General features: G+C 33.8%; 2 protein-coding genes across 2 annotated transcripts; both read left to right on the plus strand.

The window, feature by feature from the left end:
* The first annotated feature begins 545 nt into the window (after positions 1-545).
* LOC143569317 (ribulose bisphosphate carboxylase/oxygenase activase, chloroplastic-like) lies at positions 546-4,829 on the plus strand. The gene is made up of 7 exons (XM_077055270.1): positions 546-734; positions 1,870-1,980; positions 2,090-2,188; positions 2,386-2,496; positions 2,981-3,284; positions 4,012-4,151; positions 4,247-4,829. The coding sequence occupies exons 1-7, from the start codon at positions 597-599 to the stop codon at positions 4,781-4,783; spliced, it is 1,440 nt and encodes a 479-aa protein (XP_076911385.1). The 5' UTR covers positions 546-596; the 3' UTR covers positions 4,784-4,829.
* A 9,280-nt stretch (positions 4,830-14,109) lies between these two features.
* Positions 14,110-14,918, plus strand: LOC143567810 (uncharacterized). The gene has a single exon (XM_077054125.1). The coding sequence runs from the start codon at positions 14,112-14,114 to the stop codon at positions 14,895-14,897; it is 786 nt and encodes a 261-aa protein (XP_076910240.1). The 5' UTR covers positions 14,110-14,111; the 3' UTR covers positions 14,898-14,918.
* The last annotated feature ends 5,171 nt before the right edge of the window (positions 14,919-20,089 follow it).

Below are 20,089 nucleotides of genomic sequence, written 5' to 3' on the forward strand. Positions count from 1 at the left end.
TCACCCCATACCTCCTGACTTGTTGAATATATATTATGCGTACACAAGTCAACAAGTCAATATCAAATTAGCTCGAGCCTAGTCTAGTCAGCCTCGAGCTTCAACATCAAGCCCAAAAACATAAGCTTGAATTAAACCGAACTTGAGCTTTTACCTAACGAGACAAGCTCGAATAGTGTAAAGCTCAGGCTCGACTTATTTCCACCGTATCAACCCATAAGAATCAAAACTTTGCTTTTAGTCGGATTGGGTTTGCTATCCAAAAGGGGGTTGCGGCGTAGCTTGTTGCTCACTTACCTGCCAAAATCGTTTGGATGTTTCTATGAAATATTAATAATTAAATTTGATTACTCGTCACGGGTCAAAGAGTAATATCAGGTTGGACGACAGCTAAAAAAAGCACGCGGACAAATAATAATTGTGTGTTTGGAACACAACCACACGACAGCCAATTAGTTTCCATTTTATATATTTTCTCCATAATAATAATAATAATAATTAATAATTCACACAGATACATTTGTTCGTTGATTTCTATCATCAGTTATCAGTCTCCGGTGAGAAAAGAAGCAAGCAAGAATTGAATATCAATCGAGATGCAGAGAGTTAAAGATCAACGGTCAAGATCTACAAAGCCAGTGACCGTACATGCATCCGCTCAATCCGGCGATGTTGCCGCCGTCCAGAAGTTCCTCCGTGAAAACCCATCTCTCCTCAACGATCGTAACCCTGTTGTAAGATTACTATTATTATTATTACTACTACACTTATACATTTCATACATATTATTAATTTATCAAGAATCATGATTTGGGTTTTTCAATTTAGGTTAAAGTTAGGACCTTTATGTGGTTTACTGCTAAATCTTATCTTCCCTAATTATGCCATTTATTGAATACAATTAAATCAAATCAAGAATTATGATTTGGGGTTTTTAGTTTTTTAGGATTAAGTCCAGTTAGTTAAAGCCTGAGCTTTGCTCACGAGTTTTTATTATTATTATTTATTTTTATTCTAGCTCAGCTTGTTTAATATATGTTAATTAATTGATTAATATAATTTTTTTAATTATTTTTTTATATATTTTAAGAAACACCTTAAAAACGAGACTAGGCTCAGCTCGTTTTGAGCTCGATTCGGGAATTGTTTTCTCCAAATTCGTGGTATGCTCATATCGAGTTCTTTTTTAAAGCCTGCTTGGTTTGCGAGTCTTTTTTTTATTAAATTTGTGCTCGGCTTGTTTCAAGATCTTTTTTTAAAGCTCAAGGTTGGCACGTAAGTCTTTTTTTTTTTTTCCAAATTTGAGCTCGGCTCGTTTTGACTTACGAGAGCTCGAGCTCAGCTTATGAGTCGCTTTTTCAAGCTCGAGCTCGACTCATTTATTATTTTTATACAATTTTAACTATCTTTATATATTTTGAGAAAAACCTTAATGAACCTAAGCACAAGACGAACTCGTGTAGAACTTTAAAATAGAGAAACCCTGTTAAGGCTTGATGAGCCTAATCGAGCTTTCCATACAAGGCTCCAGCTCTGCCTCAATAACTAAACGAGCCTTATTTGAGGCTCGAACTCTGGCTCAATAACTAAACGAGCTTTATTTGAGACTCGGGTTCGGCTTGTTTCAAGTTATCTATCGATCTGATCTTGAGTAGCTCGCGAGCCTTTGCACACTTAGTGTTGGAAACAGTTTATTTGGCGCTGACTGTAAGCTTGTAAGTTTGAATCCTCAATCTCTATTGAAAAATAGCTCATTAAGCCCTAACATAAGTAGATAAGAAGAAGCACAAATATGAAATCTTATTCTTGAATTTATTATATTGATCGTTAGTTTACACTAAACATATACTAAATCTTGATTGCATCCAGATGGCAAACACACCACTTCATGTTTCTGCGGGACATAACAGCGTGGAGGTTGTTAAATTTCTCTTGAATTTGGAAGGACCCGAAAAGGTTGAGTTGGAAGCAAAAAACATGGTATGCACTATGCAAAAACTTAACTTTACTCATTATCTTGATCATGTTTATTAAAAAAAAGTTTATAAATCATTATCGTCTTACTCTGGTCAACATGTTGACTTTGCAGTATGGAGAGACTCCATTACACTTGGCTGCGAAAAACGGTTGTAATGAAGCTGCAAGCCTTCTTTTATCTCATGGAGCTTTTGTAGAAGCCAAGGCAAATGTATGTATTTTCTTTTAGGTTTCTTATTATCCGCATTTTAATAAAGGTGTCATTTCTTTTTACATTAAAGACTTGAAGAGGCCTAAAAGTTTAAAAAAACAAGTTTGATATTTCTTATTGTTCGAGTCGGGTCAACCCACAAGCACGTTTTCTCTAAACATTATATAATAGTTTGACCCGTCTTTTTTATAATGCAGAATGGTATGACTCCATTGCATCTTTCCGTTTGGCATTCACTTAGAGCCGAGGATATTTCAACTGTTAAGACATTGCTAGAGTATAATGCTGACTGTAGTGCCAAAGATAAGGTATTTAATCATGTTTTTTTAGGGTCAATTACATTTTCATTCTTTATGTGTATGCAGATCATGGCATTTAACTTCAATAAGTACAAAAAACTTATTGAAGTTCATATGTTGTCACACTTTTTGTCATTTCCATTAACCAGGGTTAACTCTTCTATTTGGTATAAGGTAAAATGTCTAAACTACCTTAAAAAACGAAAAAAAAAGTTGTTTTTAACTTTTAATTAAAGGGTAGTAAGATTAAGGCTAAATTGATCATTTTAAAATAGTTTTCACAGAAAATCTAACCTCATTTGTTGGAAAGGACAAAACGTGTGACAACATACGAACTTCAAGGACGTTTTTGGTACTTATTAAAGTTAAAGTACAGTCTGCAAGTAGCCCTATACATAAAGAATAAAACTGTTATTTACCCTCCTTTTATTTTGTTATGAACTTATGATATCAATAATTATTGGCATGATTATAAATTTGATTGCTTTTGCAGGAAGGCATGACCCCGTTGGATCATCTTTCACAAGATCCCGAACGCGAAAAGTTACGGGCTCTTCTCGCTTTGTATCTTGAAGAACAAAGAAAACGTCGGGCCATTGAAGCTTGCAGTGAAACAAAAGCCAAAATGGATGAACTTGAAAAAGAATTGTCAAAGTTAGTGGGCCTACAAGAGCTTAAATTACAACTCAGGAAATGGGCCAAAGGGATGTTATTGGATGAGAGGCGCCGGGCCCTGGGTTTAAAAGTTGGGCCACGCAGACCGCCTCATATGGCCTTCCTTGGCAATCCAGGAACAGGTAATCAACTATTTACTAGCTAGAGCCTTTGCATTTTTGGCTTGAAATATTATAGTATAATATAAGCGTTTGTTGCACATTGTTAGTTGTCAAGAAACTCTTTGAATGTTTTGTTATCAAGAAACAAAATCTAAACTGTTTTGTCATCAACTGTTTTAGTTAGGTTAGGATGAGCGGGTTGGGTGACATGACAAAATGGGCTCGGGTTGATACGGGTCATTTTAATAATTTCCACCTTTATTGATAATTATGATGAATCTTGATTCCTTTATGTCTTCAAGAAACAAAAACAAAATGTTTTTAGGCAAATACGAGTCTTTTAGTCTGGGTCAAACGGGCCAGATCAGATTGACTCACAAAATGCTTTTTTGCCCATTTTATATATAATTGATGAGTTAATTATGATTACAAAAATAATATCATTACGATAGTAATCTAAATCTTTGAATAAGACAATTTAGATGTTATATGCATTAACAAAGCCTTTAGGCGACTTCCAGCCCGTTTAACCTGATCAGCCCATAACCCATTTGACCCGGTTGAGATAAAGCACAACCCAATATGACCCATTCAAAAGTAAACGGGTCAAAGTTGCTACCTTAATTGATAATGATGATGAATCTTGAGCCTTGACCCCATTGTGTTATGCATTTTTTTGTCTTTTTAAAGGCAATATGTACTTTTATAAACTATTTATTTGATTAGCTGCTAATCGGTGTCATTGTAGGTAAAACTATGGTTGCTCGGATTCTTGGAAAATTACTTTTCATGGTGGGAATTTTACCAACCGATAAAGTTACAGAAGTACAAAGAACGGATTTAGTTGGAGAGTTTGTTGGTCACACAGGACCAAAAACTAGGAGAGTGGTATGTAACTTTTTTTTTCAATTTCCAAGTAAAAAGACCAAAATACCCTTGATAAAAAAATTGAAATATTTAACATTTCCAACACTTGAATGCAGATAAAAGAAGCCGAAGGGGGGATATTATTTGTAGACGAAGCATATCGATTAATCCCAATGCAAAAATCAGACGATAAAGATTACGGTTTAGAAGCCCTTGAAGAAATAATGTCGGTTATGGATAATGGCAAAATAGTAGTTATATTCGCAGGCTATAGTGAACCAATGAAACGCGTGATCACTTCAAATGAAGGCTTTTGCAGACGCGTGACAAAGTTCTTCACTTTTGATGACTTTATAACCGAAGATTTAGCCAAGATTCTTCATCTAAAAATGAATAATCAAACCGAGGCTAGTTTATTATACGGGTTTAAGTTGGACCCTTCGTGTACAGTTAAAAATGTGGAGAATTTAATAAACACCGAAACCAGTGACAAACAAAGAAAAGATATGAACGCTGGATTGATAGATCCTTTATTAGTTAACGCCCGAGAGAATCTTGATTTGAGACTTAGTTTTGATTGTGTCGATACAGACGAGTTGTTGACAATCACTCTAGAAGATTTACAAAACGGGCTCAGGTTAATTTCGCGATAAAAAGGTTTTAACTTTAATTATTCTTGGTGTAGCTTCTATTTAAATCTAGATTAATATAATTATTTTGCATGTATTTTTATTGAATTTATTTGACTGAATATTGAGGATTTAAAATGTTGATGGGTATGAAAGTTGATGTGTGTTTGAATAGTTTATTCATGCTTTTTTGGTGATTGGAATTCTGTTATTTTACAGTGTACTGTATAGAAACCAATGGGTAAAATTTGGTACAAGTTACCAAGTCAACTGAGTTTGGTGGGGTTGACTCACTGCAGTTTTTCTTAGTTTCCTTTTATGTATAAATGAAACCATTTAATTTGAGTTTCTATTTTCATGAAATTGTATTAAATGTTGTGTTATGTTAATAGGTTGTATCTAGGGCCTGATCTACATGGTGGATTGCAGTGTTATACTGTTATCAGGTTACGTTATACGAAATGTTTAACCAATTTATCTAAATGTGTCGGTTGGTGGGCGGGCTGTGAAACATGTCTTAAAAGGGCTGGAAGATCGACCTGCTTAGTTAAATAGGTTGATGGGTCGAGTTTTTTAATTAATGGGTTAAAGGTTGATGGGTCGACTTTTTTAATTAATGGGTTAAACTTATTAACTTTACCTTAAACTATTTAATTAAACGTGTTAACTGTAACACAACCAACTTAATTTAACAAGCTGAGATTTTTTTGTTGGGTAAAGAATGGATGTGTTATTAGTATGTTAAATAGCTTTACATGACCAAGATGGTATGGGGATGACAGGGGCGTAGGCAGCTTTTGGGGAACGGGTTTGATCGAACCCGTATAAAATTTTATTTTAGTGTTATATGTTATTGTATTTTGACATTAAACCCGTAGAAATTTCAACATCGAACCCGTAGAAAACCCAAATCTGAGTGATAAACAATCGATCGGCCGTCCTTTGAAATTTTCCGAACCCGTAGGAAAAAAATTCTGGCTACACCACTGGAGGATTAGCTTTTGATATCGAGAACCAATACTGGTGTCGTGCGGAGATATCATATAGAGATGAAGAATTTGTAACAGTACAGATACCATACCGATATTCTATCGGTGCCCACTTCTCCTGAAATTTGGTATCAGTATTTTCGTTACCAGTGTTATTCTCATCTCTATATCATATACTCCGTAGTTTGGTAAAATTTTGTCATAATATATTTTTTTTATAAGTAAAAGTAGAGGGTAGTTTTTGCTTATAACGTAAATATATTGGGGCCTTTATTGCATGTGGTTATGACATTGAGTGATGGACATATCAATATGTCACGATCCTTTTTCCCAGGACAAACTGTAATATTTTTTTGGTTAAATATAAATTTTGTTTCATAGCAAATCTTGATTTAATTTTTAATAATTTAATTCATAACGTGGTTAAAAAAAATAAGACGTTGGTCACGTCAACTATCATTGAAGACACACAAGAGAAATTTAGTTAAACACTGTTTTGTCACCTAATTACCACATTAGGTATGAGAAGCTATTACAATATAAAAACACGACAACAACCTAACATGACATTTGTACATTTGGACTTAAGACTAAATATGTTTAGATCGAACCAAACAAGTCGTGTTTAAGTTAATCTTTCTATATGTCTCGTTTATTTTATAAACTAAAAAGAAAAAAAAACTACTTATTTTGCCTTATCTTAAACTAGTTACATATTTTATGTTAAAACTCAAAATGATAAAAGAAATATGAGTATCAAGTTATATATATATATATTTAACATATGTTATGTATTTATTAAATTATATAGAATTTGATTTAAACAAAATATGTTTTTATTTACATTATTTCTTAACTTTGTAGCATCGGTTCTTTATGTGGAATTTGCATTTATAGAAATCGACAAAATATTTTATTTATTCTTTAAATAAAAAGAATACGTATATGCTAATTCGTCAGTCTAATATCTTTTGTTGATTCGATGGTGGAAATCTTTATATGTTTATCCATCGGCATGCCATCTTTTACTATTCCGTTATGTGGAATATGGAATTAATCCATTGGTACAGCTACCAGCCTACCACTGCTATTCGACCATGTCCCATGTTGGTAATCCATTGACAGTGCCGTAACCAGAATTTTACCGAATAGTCTTATCATAAGGCTCTCTTCTGTATTGACTACGACTAAATGGTGCAAATCATGCTCCGTCCGTCACTCCTCTTACTTGTAACGAACGTGCCGCAATTTGTTGACATGTAGAAATCATGTTGTGTTCGAGTTCATGTGTCATACAACATTTTCAAAACGTATACATGGTCAAGTCAAATCTTGTATTCATGTGAACTTCATATAAAAACACAAACCATGTAACCACCATATATAATAGGACCCAAATGATATTTTCTTAATTACTTTCTATTTCAAAGTCATACTCTTGGACTTACTTTCAAATTCACAGAAGCTAAAAAGTAGATTGATATAGTCAATGAAAAGTGATAGGCTAAAAAGGTTTTTGTTTGACCCCTTTGGTTTCTAGCACACACATAGTATAACCTCAAAAACATAAAAACACACACCCTCATGTTAATTTCAATAAACATAAAATTTACTAAAAGTTACAAAAAGAGGAAAAAGTGTGAAAATATTCAGAGCCATTTTGGTTATATACTAGAAAGCATTATGAGGTTGAGATATGATGGATGTGGATGATGATGCATGGTGGGGTTAAAAAAATGAATGTCAAATGATGAATGTTGTTATATGTTTGGATGTAGCCTAACACTTGATACTAGAAAGCTGAACCATATTTAATTTTAACTACTACTGTCTTGTTGGTTTGTGGAGGGTTTTGGAGTTATAGGGCTTGTTTTTATGCATTTCATATATTTTGTTCTTGTTGGAACCTTCTTTATCTTCAAAGATGCTCTCTTTCCTCATCAAATTAATAGGCTTTGATAGATTGCATTACTATGTGGTGAAAATATCAGTTTCTAGGGAACTGAATGAGATCATGAGACTTGCAAATTTTAATAAATTATTTAAGTTACCATAATATGTGTGGAGAGACATGGATTTGTTATAGATACTACATGCATTATACACATATATATACATATAGATAGTGTAATTGTTTAAGTCTTAGGCTGATATTGGGCTTCGAATATCACTCATGTCATGCGTCGCCTCCATGTTTATTTTAATAATTTTTTTTCCGTCTCTTATTATATACACTTTTTATAATAATAATTTATTTTTAAAGGAAATGCTAATTATATTAATAAAACACATTTACTTTAAATTATCTCTTATTTTAATAAACTTTGAAATCTAATTATGTAAATTGTTTACAATCAAATAGTAAATAAAAGTTAAATAACATTAAATATTATTTGAGGTATTTTTTAAACCCAATTATATACTACTTTTACATATTTTTGAATTTTTTTTATTATCAATATCTATCATCAGTATATAGACATCATAAGGATTTATAAATTTTATGTATTAATATTTTTCACATCGTATAGAACACGGGTTCTAAACCAGTAACTATATATGTGTTATACAACTGATTATTTGATATTTAGGAATTGATGTATCGTGATTTAAGTGTAAAAACAACATTGTTTTTACTTTTATTTGTCACTTTTATACCTTCAAAATTTGTCAAACACATATTAACATTTTGTTGACTATAATTAATCCCATTTAAAACATAAATAATTAAGCCTTAAATATATCCTTAATAAAATTAAAGAGAAAAGGTTTTCAACTTTTAAACTTTTAGATTGAGTAGATATTCCACCTCATGGCAAACATGGTATGCATGGCAAGCTCATGCAAATATAAAAAAATCATTAACCGTTATATCTTTTTAAAAAATCCTCAAAATTGAATTTGAATTAAAGATTTGAACATGTGTCACAAATATGTTCAAGAAACAATAAAAAAAATATAGAATTGTGAAAAATTTCAAACAATAATACAAAGAAATACTCTCAAGATGGAGATGAAAATGACAAGGCTTGGTTTTCAAATCTAATCACTAACATTTTCAAGAATGGGCTTTCTGTTTTCAATCACACCCATTCTTTTATAATACGTGTATTCATACATTTATACATTTATACATTGTTGTTTAATAATATAATATGACTTTTTGTATAGAAAAATATCAAACACATATTCATGGGAGAACTATAAAAGTGGTTAACTGAATTTAAAAGAGACTTTTGTATTGTTACTCAAAACTTAAAAATTATTTGTAAGCTACTAGGGCTTGGCTTGTTAAAAATTCAAAATGGGCCAAGACAAAAGTTCATTTAGTTATAAGCAAGCACTTATTTAGAGTTACATATACCGCGCTTAACTACATCAGCCAACCTAGTATAAATCTAACTATTTTAATTTAATATGATATATATTAGTTATATAATAAATATAATTTTATATATTTATGTTAAGATAGCAAACTTTTTATAGAACTATGAATCTAACTTACTTTTAAATTACTACATTTTTTCGATAATGACAAGACTTAATCTTCATATCTTGAAAAGACAAAATCTTATATAACACCTTCATCTCTAAAACAATCGGGTTCGAGCTATTTCTAGCTAAATGATATTATAACTAATTATGTATCTATAGATTCTTTGATTCTAACTTTAGATAAATAAAAAACCGTAAGCATATTTTAGTAGATTTAAGTCAAAGCAATTTGTTGTTAATTAAACTACATTTTTTATTCTTTTTTTGTTCTAATATAGCTATCAAACAAATGTAACTAAACAAGATGAACGCAATCTGTATTTCGAGTCTAGATAACAATGGTTTGTATTAAAAGTTTACAAAGTTTTATAAAAATAACCAAAAATAACAACAAAAGTAATGAAGAATTGAAGATGAGTGAAAGATTCTTTCAGCTATAAACTGGTTTGCCCTACTCTATGAACTGGTGAAATATCACTTTCTAATTTGAAATTATTAACACCTTTTTCCATTTAAGGAATTCAAAGTAATATTCTTCTACCCATTCTTGTGAAAAAAGGTGTTCTTGTATTATTCATGATACTTTCTGTGACATTCGTCAAATTTGAGTCTCGAGTTGTATTAGTTTTGTAAACTTTTATTTTGTAAAACCGACTCGACACTTTTGTTTCTTCCTTTAAGTATTATTTTATAATATTAAGATGGACCTCGACCTTAAATAAATCGATGTTTATCATAATATAGTGTGGTTAAGAAAACTTAGAGGGTTCAAACTGAGTTTTGTAAAGTTATTATAAGCTTCGGAAATCTTTAAACTCGTTTTAAACCATGACAGAAACTTGAGGGGCCTTTTGTTAAAATATGCATACACATATAAACACATAAAACCCTAAACCTAACATAACATCACACACACAATAACTCCAGCCGCCACCCTCTTTCTCTCTTGATTTTCCGGCGGCCGGAGCGTTTTTCCGGCGAACCTCCATTCCGGCGAAAAGCCACCATCGGCCACCACCTCCCACCGCACCACCACAAGCTTTCTTTCCCTCCGGTCTGCAAACCCTCCCCTGCAGCCACCCGCTCCCCCATTCTCCTTCGATTTCGTTTTCCGGCGATCGGAAAACCGGCCGCCGCCTACCCGGCATCGCAGCTCCGCCTCACTCTCCCTGTCGTGGCCTCACCTGCTCGTCTCTCATCTCTCTCTCTCTCATCTCTCTCGGCTCTCTCATCTCTCTCTTCTCTATTTCTGTTTTCTTCGGCCGGAAACGACTCCGGTGACATGCTGTTTCTTCGTCTCCAACGGGTTCGGCTCGGTTCCTTCTCGGTGTAGAGCCACGACTCGGGGACGTTTAATAGGTAAATTAATTTGTGGTTTTGGTGTTATTAGTTTTTCGTATATCGATTATCGGATTCAAATGGTTATTAATCGGTTTTACATATTTGGTTATATACTTTGATCGGGTAAGGGTTATGGCGTTGTTTTGATTTGGGGAAAAATGGTTTTGTCGACAAACTTAAACAAATCGGGTTTGGTTATTTAGACGGAATACACCCGGGTTACATACCACTTAAAATCGGTCTTGGATTTTTATATAAAAATAAATATATATAAATGTTATATTATTATTTTAGATTTAATTCATATTAATACTATTATATATTACTATCACTACTATTATTATTATCATTAGATATATATATATATATAATATAATATAAAAGACTTATTTTTAAAGTTATTAATACTATATTATTATTATTACTATTACTAGTATTAGTATTATGGTTAATGTTATTATTATTATCATTATTATTATAAATATTAAAGTTGTTAATATTTTTATTAAAGATCATGTTTCTATCATTTATTTATTTACAATGATATAATTATATTTATTTGTGAACTCGTTTTGAAATCAAACCGACATCAAGTATAGTATCATTAGTTACTATCAATAATATTTATTTTTATTATTATTTTTGTCAACAACATTTTAATTAATACTAAGATCTTTATTGTTTTACTATTATTAGTAGGATTATTAATAATAATTACGGTTATTATTTTTACCGTCATTATTTTACATATATATATATATATATATATATATATATGAAACATTTCTTTTTAAAATTATCATTATCATTATTATCACCATCATAAATAATATTATTATAAGCTTCATTATAAATTCATTTCCATAAAACCGAACTCTTGATTTAAACCCGTCTTTTTTCTTTTAATATTGGTTTAGCTATTTCAAAGCCCAATAAAATAATATTTTATTATTAATTACGTATGAGTCCCTAATCATTAACAAACTAACCGGTAACCCGATTAACAACCGAACCGTCTCGTCCAATGTTTCAAATGTAGTTTCAACTAAAGTTCAAGTTCATTAATATGTTTTATTTATCCGTTTTCAATTAGCTTTCAAGTCGGATTCGTTCGTTTCGTTTATAAGCTTCTTTTTATGTCAATCACTTATTAGTTTCTCAATTCATCAATCGAGGTGAGTACTTTCATACCCTTTTTTCCATCTTTCGTTTTGGGGTGACATTTTATACTTATCAAACTAAATGCTTTAATTACTTGCATCTTAAACCCATAAACGTGATTGTATACCTTACTTGAATAATTGCTCGATTTGGTGTTGTATGCTTATTTGACTATGTGTTTACAGCTTTTGGATGGTGAAACTATAAATCCTATACCATTTGGCAATGGCAAGGTGTCGTTAACGTATGCTATTAACGATAACTATAAATCCTAGACTACTCGGCATCCCCTTGTAGTTAGGTGGTGCTAATGTAAGCTTATTAGCAACTCTCATAAAATCCTAGACTAATTGCTAATAGCTAGGTGTCGCTAACTTGTTTAGCGATAACTATTTATTCCAGTTTATAGCTCTTAATTATTGTTTTGTATACAAGTTTTGTGGATTTTCATACTATACACCTATACGCTCAAACTTATGAATTGCTCACCAACCTTTGTGTTGACAAACTTTATTTTATAAAATGTTACAGGTTTGACTTTTGTTGACTCGAGTGCTTGACGGAAAACGTTACCAAGACCTTTAGAATATTAGCAAAACGAACAATATAATTATTACTTGTATTCAGTTTGTTTGTGTAGACGAGAAGTGTTGTTTATCGATTTGTTGAAATAAAATGAGTTAAATGAATATTGTCACTTTAAATAGTGTCTTGTGTATTTGTCCAATCACGTTGCACCCCGTCATGTTCCGCCTTTGGTCGGGGTGTGACACTTTCAACTTGTATGGGTTATATTTTTTTATTTTATTATTATTATTATTATTATTATTATTATTATTTTGTATGGGTTATATTATTTTGGGTTTTTCAAAAACTGTTCTTGACATTTACCCTGTTAATTATATTTTTCAAACAGTTAATGTTTTGTATATATGCTTTGATATAACAGACATATTATGTTAGTGGAAGTGAAACATTAAAAGTTGTAATATTTAATATTCAGATTTAATTTTACCAATAATATATATTAAACCTAGCACTAACGAGTAACGATCCATAATTTTGGCTTCGAGCATTGTAATTTTCAAAATGTGAAGTATTTAATATTTAAAAAAAAATAAAAAGTTTATGGTTGTTTAGACTTTTGCTTCAGAACTTTTATTAATCAAAAGGCTTTATTTTATAAGGCAAGAATAAAAACAACGTGAAGGAAAACTGAAAAGTGTAAACCGCGGTAATAATTATTATTATTTTTTAAACGGTTTTAGTGTAACTAGTTGTCTGAGGACTTCGAAGGACTTATCACTTACTTACAACCCATTTTACCCGTGTTCGAATCCTAATACAAAGGTGTTTTTTATCATATTAGTGAAATAGTGATATACAATTGTTGGAATCTAACCGGGACTCTTGATACTAAAGGTAGGAAAAACAATCGGTTAACTGAGCAACCCGAAAATCTAACCAACACAAAACCGGTTTGAAACCGGTTTGTAGTTCTCTCTAACGAAACTGGTTAATCAAACCGAAACCGGTCAAAACCGATCGTAAGTACCCAAACCGAAACCAGTCAAGAATCGGTTTCAACCCGAACCAAAACCGATCATAGACAGGTTTCGACTTTTGTTAACCAAACCAAGCTGGTTTCAACCCGAACCGATTTAGCGTTAGAAACTTGTTTGTGCACCTTTACTTGATTCGTCCATTTGTTTCATACATAACCTAACTAACATTTAACAACGCCAATAATCATTGATTTATTGATTTCTTATTCTTAATATTACATTGTGTTCCCCCTTAATGTCATATAATAATATTATTACTAGTCTCAACCATACAAAATATTTGTACACGACTTTTGTTAACCAAACCAAGCTGGTTTCAACCCGAACCGATTTAGCGTTAGAAACTTGTTTGTGCACCTTTACTTGATTCGTCCATTTGTTTCATACATAACCTAACTAACATTTAACAACGCCAATAATCATTGATTTATTGATTTCTTATTCTTAATATTACATTGTGTTCCCCCTTAATGTCATATAATAATATTATTACTAGTCTCAACCATACAAAATATTTGTACTTGTTACTTAAAATATGATATAAACACAATTATACATCACAAGCACTTGTTATCTTAAGTAGTAAATAAATAACTATAGATTCTTTAAAAATGTGTAGAATTTAAAATTACTTATTACTAAAAGTAACTATTTATTTTTCAAACCAATATACTTTTATTTGACTTTTTTTTCTTCAACTTTTGTTTCTTCTCAATACTCTCCTATATTTAAACTTTCCAATTACAAACTACACAACCACACACACACACACACCTCTTCATTCATCAACACCACTCCAAAATGAACACCACCACTTTCAAACTTAAAATATCCAAACTATTCAACTCATCATTCAACTCCTGCCGGACTAAACACACCTCCGACGACGTCTCCGGCCACCCATTCTTCTTCCCGGATAACCACCACCACCACCGCCAACTCATCGACTTATTCTCACCCAAACCACAACACCACCACCCATTATTATTATCATCATCCTCCCGATCAAAACCCACCTTCTTCTCCCGCCAAAAACTCTCCGGCGAAAGTTTTCCGGTCACCGGAAAATCAAGAAACCCGAGTTCCGGCAAGAAAAAGAAAACCCATCACCGGAAAACGATCAAGTTCCAAGATTTCGCATCGGTGACCGATAATTATTACTACGATTGCTGTAGCAGTGATGACGATGACGACATTGACGACGATGACGTCACCCTGTTTTCGTCGAAATCTTTCTCCTCGGACTCGTCGAAATCCAAAAACAGAACTCGCCGGAAGAAATTTAAAAATTCCGGCGCCGGAGGTGGTGGTGGTGGTGGGTGTAAGGGATTGAAGGCGACGAAGGTGATACCGATAAATGGGATTGGGAAATTGGTGAAGGAAAGCGTAGCGGTTGTGAAGAAATCGACTGACCCGTATGGAGATTTTAGGGTTTCGATGTTGGAGATGATTGTGGAAAGACAAATTGTTGGGGCACAAGATCTTGAGGATTTGTTGAAGTGTTTTTTAACGTTGAATTCGGAAGAACATCATGCGGTTATTTGTGAGGTGTTTACGGAGATTTGGGAGACGTTGTTTTCTGACTGATAGTTTCGTTAGTTAGGAGCGTTCCCGTTGGTAGCTTGGTTATCTGTTTTTAGCTTTAGTTTGGTTAATTATTGTTATCCTAATTAAAGAAATTAATTAACTTGTTTAGTAAGTTTAGTAATCATATTTGATTATGTTGTTTAATTTGTTATGACAAAATGTTGAATGTCGTGTAATCGATAACCTCTTGTTCTGACCACCTTATATCTGGTCAGGACAAGAGGTTATAGGTTGTCCATCACTTAACATCTTGTGTTTATTTTGAATGCTTACTTTTTCCCACATTTTCGATTTAGATATCTATGTTTTTTACTTTGTTATAACAAAATGTTGCATGTTGGGTGATCGATAACCTCTTAATTTGACCATCGTTAGGACAGGGAGGTTATCGATTGTCCATCACTTAAGATCTTGTGTTTATTTTGAATGCATACTTTTTCCCACATTTTATGACATATACAAGTTTTCCGTGAAGATGCACTTTGGGAATTACTCTGTGAAAATGAATAGGCGAAAAAAGAAAATAAACGTACTTTTTCGATAAACCAAAAAGTTGCTTTCTATTCAATTTTCTTCTTTTTTACATGGTTGACAATTGGTAAACTAAAATGTACCTTTTTATTGTAGTTCCCACACATATATGTGTATATATATAAAAAAAATATTATAGATACAAGTATATAACCTAAAAAAAAATTAAGATGTAACATGCTTATGTTTTTATAATCCTAATCAAGAATTATAAAGAAATGCATTTTTCAAAGGCATATGTATTATAAACACGAACCAAATGTCTAGCCCGGTATGAGTTCGCTAGTTTGCTAGCGAGTTTAGATTGTGTGTATAAAAGATTTGTAACATATGAGTATGTTTCACACATTTGTAATGTTTCACATTATGCACATGAGTTCTTCCTGTCACACCTTTTGAATACAAGTTTGGTTGCATTCTAAAAACATTCAAAAACGAGTCAAAATATAAATAAATAAAAAAAACATGATCATGTCCTCGTAAATCTTACTTGTAGCGTGTTTCACGGTTAGATTCAGTAAAATAAGCGAATTACTTTGACATGAATTTAATCAATCTCATCAGAAGTATTGGCATCTCCCTTATGGACAAATTTTACCAAATTTTATTTGATTTAGAGATCATGATTTTCATGATTTAAAATTAATATAAAGTGATGCATTAGGTAAAGGACATCTCGAATTTATTTATTTTCTTAAAATATATGTAATTACTTGTTTGCATTATATACATGACAAATAAGTTTAGTAGAACAAAACACATGCACACAGTCGATATATATAATAAAACTTAAGATCGAGCAGAGCTTTGTTTGCACTTGAATAGTTGTAACTTAAAGATAACCATGTATGACTTTATGTAATAAACCAATTATTTTATTTTTGTAAGAAGTATTATTCACAAGAATTTTAGGAAATTATATACGTGTCACACATGTGCTATGTCACATGTGCAATTAAAATGGTAATATTATGTCAATTTATTTAGTTAAATTTAGTGGTTTTATAGGATGAGTAGCTGGATTTAAAAATGAACCTAAAAACCTTGAATTTAGCTGAAAAGGGAAATGTAAAGAAAGTTGTCACATGTGATAATTAATAAACCTTTTATATGTAATTAATACTCTAGGTGTCACACTTTTACTTCAAAAATATTATTTTCTCATAATGTAAACAATAGATAACAAATTAACAACGTCTGTTATTACTTATTGGTATACATAAGAAAAACTATTTTACATATTTATAATATTTTTTTAATAAAATTTTTTTATGACGTACGTTAAGTAGGGGTTTTCATCGGTTTTCATATTTTTAGGTTGGGTTGTTCGAGGTTTTAGCTAGGAAAAGTGACCTGATAACTGACCCATATAAATTTGGGTTGGTTTAGGTTGGGTTCGTTGGTTTTCGGATTCACATGTAAAATGAAAAAAAAACTTATCTACAAAATATCTTCATGCTACTTATAGAGGTAGGGTACCAAAAAGACCCAAATACCCTTAAGGACTACCCGCGGGTCACTCAGAAATCCCTCATAAGACACCCGCGGGGCACACAAGTCATCCGCATAATCATTTGAGGAAGAAACACTCTCATAGCACATGCGGAAGCATCATAGCACCCTCAGAAGTCATCCGCAAGAAGGAATAACCTTCCGCGTAAATGACCACGAGGTAATGCTCGGAGACAGCTGTCAATAACCAATTACCTTCTAGAAGAGTTACCAAGATGCTTTCTTGGGCAATACGTGATCTTTTGGCCAATCAGCTAGTGACACCTGGCAAGGTCGTTATAACCGTGCACATGTCCAATATTCTCCCATTGACAAATGGAAAGAAGACGCGTGTCCAGGTCGTTATACATGCACATGCAATGTATAAGCTAAACCTATCACACAAGGACACGTGTCCAGACGGTTATGCAGGCATCTTCCTAAGGGACAGCTGGCCTAATCACCTTCCCACATCCTTCGGCTATAAATACCCACTCGATCATCATGAGGTATTCATTCACAACCTCCATACTCTCACAATTTACTTAAGTACTTTACTTTCTCATTAAGAGTTGTACTTATTCTCACGCCGGAGGGTGGTTACGGGAAGACCCCCCACCTCATCCTTCCCGTAACGAGCTCATGGTGTTCTGTTTTGTAGGATTCACGTCATTAGACTTCGGCCGTTTCTTCATTGGCGCCATCCGTGCTTTTGTTAGAACAGCAAAAAAAAATTTCCGTTCTCTTTACGATATGACTCAGTTACCTAAAGGGCTGACGGAGAATCAAACACAATCTCCACGTGATCTCAACCTAGAAACACGTGAAGGAACAACGTCTGTGTTTTCTCGAATTACGCCTCCTGTCACACGAACCGATGCCATGAACCCTGGAGGTTTTTCCTTGGGTGGTTCAATAGCTCGGGGGCTGTTTGCTCAACAAGAAAGTGTCACTCCGGTGAACACTGATAACGTGGTGACACCAGTTACCGACTTGGGGCATGTCACAGCTCCAGGCGGTTCTAACTTGAGAAATCTAGAACGTGTTGCAAGAGAAGTTCATCGAACTGTAGGTTCCCTGGACGGATCAACACGAGATATCTCGATCTACGTAGGTGTGGAATCCCTGCGTAGGTCGTTGCGAGCGTAGAAGACATGAATAGATCAAACACGATACGATAAACAAACACGTTATATTATAACCAAAACACGTGATACGATATCACTATTACAGACCCGAACTCTCTGGTTCAACTATCGTTCAACTAACAACTGTTTCAACAACTAAACTCAAACAAAACCGTAACCTATTTAAATACACGACAACTTCGCCTGGCATGTTCAGGCGAAGTTGTCCATAACTTCGCTTGACTAACAAGTTCGCCTAAACAGCGAACTTGTCAGTAACTTCGCTTAAGACATATAAAACATAATTAATCATTACAGACTCGATTACAGACACTAGACTATGAACTACTGACATTATGCACCAACAGACTCCCCCTTGGCAGTAGCTTCATGTCTTGATCTTCAAGCACGTGTCTTGTAATCTTCAATCTCTTGGTCTTCATGCATGTACTCCTTCTCTCACGCATACCGTGACTACTCGCTGATATTTCCTCGCTTCGTCTTTCCAAGCAGGAATATAAAATATCTTCTTTTCATTTAACACCTGCAGATCAGCTTTCGATAAGTTAACAAGATGCATCGGATCATACACTCTTAGCACTTCTTGTTCATCTTCGTCTTCCATCACGGCTTCAGCAGTCTGGCAATCAACATACCACCATTTAAGATCTTTCAACACATCTTGAGGCATAGTCTTCATTGGAACCTCTTTCATGCATCGAATCGGTTTGTACTTCATTACCATCCATGGCTTGCCATCTGCTCTCATTCCTCTTTCCTTATCTTCCACTAGCTTTCCCTTCTGTGGCTTTAATAACTCAAACTTCTTTTCTTTAATACTTTCTTTCCACACGATCTTCCCAATAACTCTGGCCATGTTGTCGTCGCTTCTATTAATCAACCCCAATCTAGCCAAATCCTTCACCTCACATTCAGGCAATGTATTGAGAGATCTCAACGTCCTCTTAAAGTATTGGATCCCATCATATCTTTTCACCATGAACACTTTTAACAGTTCATCATATAGCCAACAGATAATTCCTTTCTTTGATTCAGCATAGCCTTTGATATTATAACTTTTCTTGAACAAGGTTGGAACAGCAGGCTTCTTAGTTTTGATAAACCAATGAGCATAGCCTTCCTTCCATCTAGGCTGCTCCTCCCATTCTGTATCATCACCTGCTGTATCTTGACATACATCTGACTTTTCAACTTCAGGTATCTCGTGTTCAACATTCTCCTCAACTATTTCACCCTCTTCAACATCATATTCAATCACTATTTCAGCACCAATCTTTTCAATCTCTTCGACTGGTAGAACATCATCTTCACACACTCATCATCCAACATATCATCATCCAACTCCTTCAAGGCATCGATCACATCATCTCCCATCTCCTCGTCATCTACCATCACCACCTCATCACCACCAGAACCGCCAGCTGCGCTTGCAGACTCCCCCTGAGCTGTGGAAGTCCCAAGAGCTTGAGTAGTTCTTGGCAACTCACCACCTGCACCTTTCGATGCATTGGGATCATCATCTCTGTCATTCTTCTTCTTTGTCCTGAGCTCGTCGCCTTTACAGCTCGTCTCCCCCTGAGATGCCAAGAACTCCTTCATAGCATCTATAATTTTTCCATGTTCAACCAGGAGGGACGACTGTAGTTGATTTTCTGCTACTAGGCGTTGAATAGCCTGGGTCTGGATAAGATTCACCCTTGACTGCTCTGCCACGACCCGTTCCAGTGCGGCTATTCTTTCCGAGTCTGATAGGGTTGCATCGAAATCGAACCTCATATGCGATAAATCGTGAGTGTACTGAGGAGGGATTTCCGATGAAACCGGGACATCAGAAGTAGCTGTGGACGTAACCGCAGGTGGTATCGTGACCGACAACCCTGCAGTTGCAACGACTGTCGACTCAACAAATTGTGCAACCACCTCTGAAGGAGTAAGAGTTGGAGGTGGTAAAGACACAATCTCCGGAGTCGTCAGCTGGAAAGTAGTGATAGATGGGATGCCAAAAGAAGATGATGTAGCCAC

Source organism: Bidens hawaiensis, unplaced genomic scaffold (assembly GCF_021521415.1).
Source record: "Bidens hawaiensis isolate Kalapana, Puna unplaced genomic scaffold, B.hawaiensis_p1.1 tig00001236_1, whole genome shotgun sequence".
NCBI classification, from domain to species: Eukaryota; Viridiplantae; Streptophyta; class Magnoliopsida; order Asterales; family Asteraceae; genus Bidens; species Bidens hawaiensis.